At 37.2% G+C, this 8,561-nt stretch overlaps 2 protein-coding genes across 3 annotated transcripts; one reads left to right on the top strand and one right to left on the bottom strand.

Moving 5' to 3' along the window:
- LOC18769964 (agamous-like MADS-box protein AGL82) lies at positions 2,530–4,225 on the top strand. 2 transcript variants are annotated; one of them, XM_020567883.1, is made up of 2 exons: positions 2,530–2,795; positions 3,032–4,225. In XM_020567883.1, exon 2 carries the CDS (start codon positions 3,037–3,039, stop codon positions 3,709–3,711), a length of 675 nt encoding a protein of 224 aa, XP_020423472.1. In that variant the 5' UTR covers positions 2,530–2,795; positions 3,032–3,036; the 3' UTR covers positions 3,712–4,225. The 2 variants fall into 2 exon arrangements, with proteins under 2 accessions (XP_020423472.1, XP_020423473.1); XM_020567884.1 differs by having other exon boundaries at positions 2,784–2,795; positions 3,035–4,225.
- Positions 4,713–8,530, bottom strand: LOC18771801 (polygalacturonase-like). The gene is made up of 5 exons (XM_020568890.1): positions 8,451–8,530; positions 5,799–6,243; positions 5,376–5,668; positions 5,043–5,271; positions 4,713–4,931 (listed from the first exon to the last, which is right to left on the bottom strand). The coding sequence occupies exons 1-5, from the start codon at positions 8,528–8,530 to the stop codon at positions 4,713–4,715; spliced, it is 1,266 nt and encodes a 421-aa protein (XP_020424479.1).

The following is an 8,561-nucleotide window of genomic DNA, read 5'->3' as shown; positions in this document are numbered from 1 at the left end:
GATTTTTCATTGCTAGCAGTGGCACACTCGCACACTAAAGAAAGTTGACTTGTGGAGCAGTCGATGATTTTCAAGGCAATGGGAAACTTTGCCCTACCATCACAGGAACAAACATAAAACGGCTGAACAATTCGGCACGCCCGGTGGGACCTCTCAGTATATATACTCCTAGAAAAATTTTCTAAAGTATATGAATATTGGAAGTTCTAGCCAGAACCCATGCTGCGCCATGGAAAGAGATAAAGCAGATCTACGAGAAGGACTGGAGTCAGAAAAAAGTGATGTTAGGCAATCAGCCCATGGCAGTACCAGGAGTAGACGTTCCAGGTCTGGTTCCAGGAGGTTGAACCAGATACAAGAAGGAGTTTGTAGCAATTTTCGGTGTATTTGTTTGATTTTTTAATGATTTTTTTAAAGATAAAATTGAAAAAAGTAATCTAAATGACATGTAGCACAATCATAGGACTCCACCTGTTGAAAACACTGACGGCGCTACCTTCAGCTCCTGCCACGTGTTATTCTCTATAATTTAATATTAATTTTATTTGATTTAACTTCTAAAATTCATAATAAATACACTAAAAATCCAAAAAAAAAAAATACACCGGGAAGTCCTACGAACTCCTTGTGACATTCTCTACACAATCAAGCTCTAAAAATATAATTTTCACTTATAAAAACATAAATTGATAACAAAAACTAAACTTTGTTTCTAAACAATCTAAAACACTAGTTGATGTTCTATAACTGAATAGTCTTGTTCTTTGATTCGACGATTACCGAGAACTTAAATATATGGAATCATGATTTTAGGCCTCCAAAATAGAAGATAATGTCGTAAGGAGTTTGTAGCAATTTTCAATGTATTTTTTTATATTTAAATTATTTGTTTTATAAATTTTTTTAAATATAAATATGAAAAAGTAATCAAAACAACAGGTGGCGCAATTATGGGATGTCACCTATCGGAAGCACTGATGGCGCCTACTTCAGCTCCTGTCATATGTCGTGATATACTATTTAATATTATTTTTATTAGATTTAATTCCTAAAATTCTACTTTCTCTGGGGCTGTGAGGCCCAAAGCTGCTAGCAAAAGGCTTGATGACTTGATGATTTCCTCGTCAATCTTGGCACCCAAAGAAGGTATCTCAAGATCACATTCCATTTTGCACTTACTGCATAAAACCACCCCAGCCACGATAGAGGCTTTTGATCTCTCTAGTTGCTTTAAGGTCACTATTCTATGCCCTTCTTCTCCAATATCTACAATGAGCTTTCTCTTGCCTCTATCAGGCCAGTTTATCTCAACCATGTTGACATGCATATTTGGAAAAGGATTGGAGTTGAAGGTTGTTCAAATAAGTTGTTTGTTATTGAGAGAAATTGGTTGTCCCTTTAATCTAATCTTTTTCTGCTCTTTATAGTTTTTTTGGCTCCTTGGCTTTGCACGCTTGGCAAAGGAATGTTCCAACTATGTACCAGTCTCTTCTTTGCAAGTAAGATTGATTGATCTCTCGTTCTTTCTTACTCCTCACGATTTATCTCGTTCTAACAAATTGATGTTGTTGAGCCTCAAGGTTAAAATCGCATTTAATGTGGTTGTCCCTCCCTCTTCTTTTTTTTATGATGTGTGACTTTCCATCAATTGTCGAGATCAACCTTGAGTTTAAATATGGATGTTCGTGCTTTTAACCAAGTAAAAGCAACGGTCTTTTGGAGATAACCTAGGTCTTTCAAATAAACAAGCTTTTTGGGGCTTTATTTATTTTAATCCAGTTATCTCTTCTTTAGAACCAATGATGAAGTACCACGTGTTGGCATGACATTTTGATTTCTTTTTCAAGAAATATATTTCCTAAATTTAACATTGATTGTTAATTTATGAAATTGGAATAAAAATATATTGGGTACTCTGATAGAAAGTCTTTTATCTATTTTTTAATAACCTTTTTCAATTGTGGTTTAAAAAACACGTATCTTTTTAACCTTTTCAAACTGTATCGGACATATCTTATCCGATTTAGTATTTTTCCCCTCTGAGCACGCACTGGCCCATTTTACAATTTATTTTGGGCTTTTAAATGTAATCAAATAGTTTGGTCCGTTGGGCCTTTTAGCTATTTAGAACATTGATTTTACCCAAATGGCTGGGGAATGGGTGCAAACAGCCTCTCTCAACTTCACAGTAGCAGGGAAAAAAACGCCAGAAACAAGAGTCGTCACTTGGGACTGCAAACACGAAATACAAATTTCTAACACAAGGGGAAAACTAGTTAAGTGGAAATAATACAGTTAAACAAGCGGCGTTCTTGTTTCTGTTTTAATTCATCAACCTAGCCAAACCAAAAAAGTACTTTTAATTTTTGGTACAAAAACCAAAAAAATATTAATGAAACCCAACCAACCAAAAATAGATTAATCCAACCCAAAAAAAGCTAGCAAACCCACAGAGAGAGAGAGACAGAGAGACAGAGAAACTTGTGCTATCTTTCAGCAATTAAGTGTCCGCAAGAGAGAAGGGCTAAATCCTAGGAATGAAAGCAGACGTGGTGGAATAGAAATAGGAAACTGTAGAATATAGACGACGTGTTAATCAAGAATTATATTTTGGGGTTTCCTCATGAAATATGGAAACTACCTTTCAATAATTATTAAATATTAAATAAAAAACAAGAAAAATTCCCATTTGAATTGAGTTTCCTTAACCGCCTCCTCCTTCCTTCTCTATAAAACTCAATCACAACCCCGACCTTCACTCTCATATTAGGATCTCCGAAAAACCCAAGTCACAGGTACTTTCTTCAACTTGAACAATCCAAGTTATGTTTTTTTGCCCTAGTTTTCTTTTTCTTTTCTTTTTTTCTGTTTTTTCAAACCAAAGTTTTGGAACAAAGCTTCTAGTTGTTCTCAGTCTCTAGAACCAACTAGATCTCTGCTATATATATATATATATATATATATATTATTTTCTTGGGTTCTTCTAATCTAAACATCAAATTTTTTGTCTCTATGTTTTGTGGAATTATAGAAGATATGGTGGCCCCTCAAAGAAGAAGCTTAGAACTCATACCTAATGAGGGCACTCGGAAGATGACCTTTCGGAAGCGAAAGAAGAGTATATATAAAAAGGCCGACGAGCTTTCGAAGCTTTGTGATATTGATGTTTGCTTGATCGTCTATGAAGCCGATCAAAAGAAGGGGAGGGCAGTTCAACCGGAGACGTGGCCGCGAGATCCAACTCAATTCAAACGCATTCTCAACAAGTACAAGGATTCTAAGGATATGCCTGCCCCCGGTTTGAAGAGAAACTTTGATATGTCCGATTTTTATGAGGACAAGAAAGATCACATGGATAACGATGATGAAAAGTTTCAAAATTTAGGGAAGAACCCGACAAAGTTTCAAAATTTAGGGAAGAAGATTTCTGAGGAGGAGTACCCGACATGGAATGATCGAATAGATGATTTTTCGCAGGACGAATTGACTAAGCTCATTGCTTCACTCGAATCTAAGATACAAGTTGCAACCAAGAAGATTGATTCTATGGAAAGATATATGGGGTTTGCTAAGACACAAAATCAAAGTTTGGTCCGGGAAGAGACTAATCATGATGAGCAACCGGCCTATCAAGTCCCTGCTTTGATGTCTCCTCCATCACTTGTGCATTATCCAATGTTGCCAAGTGCATGGGTTTCGAGATCAGAATAGGAGAAGAGCTAATGACAACTTGACAACCTCAGTTCGATTTTGATCCTTCGCAATCGAATTTCTAGTATTGTTTATTTCAATTTTGATGTACCTTTTGGCTAGGGATAATATAGCCCTATAATTTTTGTTCACCTTCGTCAAGGTCTCATATTTAAGGCCAGAGCATAGCAATTATTTCATATTTCTATTCAATCCAATTCTGAGGTCCATAAAAATATATGGACCTCAGAATGATGAAGCTAAGATTATTCTCTGAGTTGGTATGATTAAATAACGAAACACATCGGTGGTAATCACTTCATGTATATTTATTTATTAACTGTATTAATGATTGTGTGGATATTAGAGAACGTTTTTTCAACGTTAACTTAGTTTGGTGGAATGAGTTGAGGCTCATCATCTGATGATTGGGAAGATAATATACAGGTGGGGACTCAGAACCGACGCCAATCCATAAAGCTTGTTTTCCTGCTGCTGCTCATCAAGGGAAGGTTGGTTAAGGTTGTTGTGTATGGTTTTGGACAGGTTATGATTATATTCGGTTTGATGGTCATTATAATTGTTTCATATGACAGGACGTTGTTGGTGCTGTGGAAACAGGGGCTGGGAAGGAGAAAACACTATGAAGATGCTTCAAGAAAAGGGGAAAAAAAGAAGAAAAAGTTTGCTCCAAAAGGACTTTTATAGGCACTTATTATTACTCCCACAAGAGAGCTTTCACTTCAGGTAATATAATTGTATTGCACGTTGCTGCTGGAGGTTGTCAAGTCTGAGTGCAGGGGTTGGTAAGAAGTAAACCAAAGATAGATGGAAAACAACAGATTAATCCTTCCCTATTAAAAAGCCAGGGGGAAAAATGAAGTGAATTCATTTCAGAAAAGTGTAATTGAGTTATTATTAACTTACTAATGTATAAAAAGAATGATATTTATGTAGAGACTCGCTAGCATTATGTGTGTAGACTATGCACATGTATTTCATGCCTAATCTCATCTTCAGTATTACAAACAACTGTTTGGTTGAACAGTGCCAACAATCTTTCCACTTGCATTGGCACAATGTGACTGAACCTCGTGATTCCTGCAGGTCAAACTCACATTTTCGAGTCTTATCCCACTACATGGATTTGTTGCGCTACAATCAAATTTTATTGCAATGGATGTAGCTGATGTTCCTTGAATGTTCCGGTACACGACATCACTGACTCTTACACCTGATACCTACATTATTGAAACAAGATGAAATGTGCATTAGACATTTAGTCAAGACATACGTTTATGAATGAGTACATGCCCAATTACTAAGTACATTGAGATTATAGTTTTCATTACCTGAGCAGGGCAGTTGATGTTGTGTGGGCAATAGTTTTGGTCAATTACGATAGGATTTTGGACATTTAACATTACGACATCAAGGAATTGAACACCTTGAACAAATCCGTTGCTCAGCCTTGCCCAAGACTTAATCCTCAAACCATTTTGAGTACCCTTGAAAATTGCATTTTTAACTGTCACATTTTGGACCCCTTCCTCTTCCAAGTCTTTGGCTAAACTCCCTATGCTGCAATCACCACACCCATGTATGTATGAGCTAACTATAATATTAACTGTTACGAGGTTTTCGTATGGAAGCAATGCAATATTCCAAGAGCTATAAAATCTGACCTAATGCCATGGCCAGGACCACAAGTTATTTGCTCGATCCACAAGTCCTTTGTTCCGGGGCCAATCAAGACACAATCATCTCCAGTTTTGATAGAGGTGTTGAAGATTGCAACATTTCTTGACAATTGGACATGGATGCCATCAGTGTTTGGGCTATTTCCAGCTGCATTGACTTTGACCCCTTGGATGCGAACATCTTGGCAGCCGTACGTTATCACAATGTGGAACATCTGGCTGTTCAATGACATTAGTCCATTGATGTTAATGTTTTTGGAGTTTGTAAAACTCAGACTCTGCGTATCAGTGGGAACAAAAATATCAGAATTTAGGAAACAATAGAACATGAAGAGACTGGTAGGGTAAGGTAGACAACAAATTTAAACAAGATTTCACTTGATCGACAAGAAAGCATAAATTACTAACCGTGGCTCCTCCGTTGGGGCAATCAGTGCTTCCAGCTAACTTGCATGCCCACAAGGAGGTACCTTTAGCGTCAAGGGCACCTCCGTTAATGGACACCCAGGTAACTCCTTCGAAGCTTAGCCAGTTGTTAGCTTGGCCAAGGACTCGGTAATCAGACGAAGCTATCAATGTTCCATCAATTCGAAAAGTAATATCTGTGCTTTTGCAGTTATCACCTTTGAAAACCATAGCATTGCGAAGCAAATACCTCCCTTTTGGTACACGTATAGTAGTGGAATCAGAGGAGGCACATGCTGCAGTCCATACATCCAGAAAAGCTTGTGTAGAATCTAATACACCGTTAGGCTTGGCTCCAAAACTTAGGACATTGAAAATTAATGTACTCTCAGCAACACATGATTGATGTAGGATATATAGGATGAGTAGTGCTACTCTGCTAAAACAACTTCTTGTAACCTCAGCCACTTTCTCCTTTTCTATTTTTCCTTTCTGTTTGAGAGAGAGAGAGAGAGAGAGAGAGACAGAGAGAGAGAGAGAGAGAGAGAGATTAAATTAAACCAATGACGTAGATGGTAACGAACGAAGTTGGGAACTGAGAGGTTGATGGAGAGAACTTGAACATTGTAGGGTACTTATACTCTTGATGATACATGCATGCAGTAAGTAATGAGGTTGATATAAGTATAAGGGATGTTTGTATATGATATTATATATAGAGAGAGGTGGTGTAGGTTTAAAGAAAATATAGTTATGGTATATATGGAAAGCATATATGTATTAAGAAAGCTGCGCCGGCACTAATTTGGTAGCTACTCTTTTGTGTTTTACTGTATAAGTAATATGGATGAATAAATGAATCATATAATATTATATGAATCGATAATAATTTAATTAAGTTATTAGTTCGGATATAATCACTTTCGCCGTTGACTTGTTAATGAATCAATTCATCCCAAGTCAGGTATAATCACTTTCTGTACTTAAATCCCTTCATGGCTACTCATTCATCCCAAGTCAGGTGGAGTAACGCGCAGGATAATTTGTAATTTCAGTATTGTATAGGTAGTAGATAGATATATGCTAACGAGCATTTTGAAATCACTACTGGGGTGTCCTAATGATGACATAGGCTTATTGTAAAGTCCCACATTGATAAAATACGCAATAATACAAATGCTTATAAGAATTTACATTACATCTCATAATTGCCAAACCTAGTAGCGTGGGCTTGTAACTAAGCAGGACATTAAAGTGATTGGTTGTTTGAGCAAGCCTTGTTAGGTGAGGTGTGGTGATCTTGCACTGTTCACCTTGGTGAAGTCTCACAAAGCATGCCCCTACTCTCGGGTTAGTAGGGCCGCCCATCCTCAATGGGTGGGTAGCGAACCTCAACTTGGTATTAGATTGGGGTGTTGCTTGCTTTCTATGTTTTGTGGAATTATAGAAGATAATATGGTGGCCCCTAGAAGAAGAAGCTTAGAACTCATACCTAATGAGGGCACTCAGAAGATGACCTTTCAGAAGCGAAAGAAGAGAAAGGCCGATGAGCTTTCAAAGCTTTGTGATATTGATGTTTGCTTGATCGTCTAGGAAAGCCGATCAAAAGAAGAGGAGGGCAGTTCAACCGGAGACATGGCCACGAGATCCAACTCAATTCAAACGCATTCTCAACAAGTACAAGGATTCTAAGGATATGTCTGCGCCCGGTTTGAAGAGAAACTTTGATATGTCTGATTTATAGAGGACAAGAAAGATCACGTGGATGACGATGACGAAAAGTTTTAAAATTTAGGGAAGAAGATTTTTGAGGAGGAATACCCGACAAAGTTTCAAAATTTAGGGAAAAAGATTTTTGAGGAAGGACCATCGAATCGATGATTTTTTGTAGGATGAATTGATTAGCTCATTGCTTCACTCGAATCTAAGATACAAGTTGCAACCAAGAAGATTGATTCTATGGAAAGATATATGGCGTGTGCTAATAAACAAAATCAAAGTTTGGTCCGGGAAGAGATACTAATCATGATGAGCAGCCCTATCAAGTCCCTGCTTTGATATCTCCTCCATCACTTGTGCATTATCCAATGTTGCAAAGTGCATGTCAAGCTCAGAATCGGAGAAGAACTAATGACAATTTGACAACCTCGGTGTATCTAATCCTTTGTATAATCGAATTTCTAGTCATGTTTAGTTCGATTTTGATGTGCCTTTTGGCTAGGGATAATATAGCCCTATAACTTTTTTTCACCTTCCCTCAAGGTCTCGAATTCAAGGCCAGAGCTTAGCAATTATTTCATATTTCTATTCAATTTATGGGTTCCATAAAAAGATAATGGGCCAAACCACGCAAGTATAATAACGCCAGATACGCTATAGTAAGAAAACTATGGAAATTCTCTTATTCGGATGTCTACACTTTATTATCGTGCAGTTGCCATTGTAAATAGAGAGGAAAGTAGGGAGGGGTAATACATGATGTCCGCACGATAATAACTTCCAGACGTTCTCATAGAGAATTTCTCTAGTTTTATTAGTTTAAAATTATATTTTTAACATTAAATTTATCTTTGTATAATGTTTTCCACATTATCATATGTTTTTTAGTACATATGAGGAATATTGCTAACCCTAGCCCCCTCTCTCCCAACAAACAATCCTATAGCTGTTTTCACTTTAAGAGGAAGAGGAAGAACACTCCCATCTTTTCTTGCTCCCTTTTCCTCTTCCCCCATTTCTAGAGACAGAAGGTTTCCCCTAGTTGTC

The sequence above is a fragment of the Prunus persica genome, chromosome G7, assembly GCF_000346465.2.
Source record: "Prunus persica cultivar Lovell chromosome G7, Prunus_persica_NCBIv2, whole genome shotgun sequence".
In the NCBI taxonomy this organism is placed as follows: domain Eukaryota; kingdom Viridiplantae; phylum Streptophyta; class Magnoliopsida; order Rosales; family Rosaceae; genus Prunus; species Prunus persica.
Note: the sequence above shows the minus strand (reverse complement) of the source record. Positions and strands in the feature narration are given on the sequence as shown.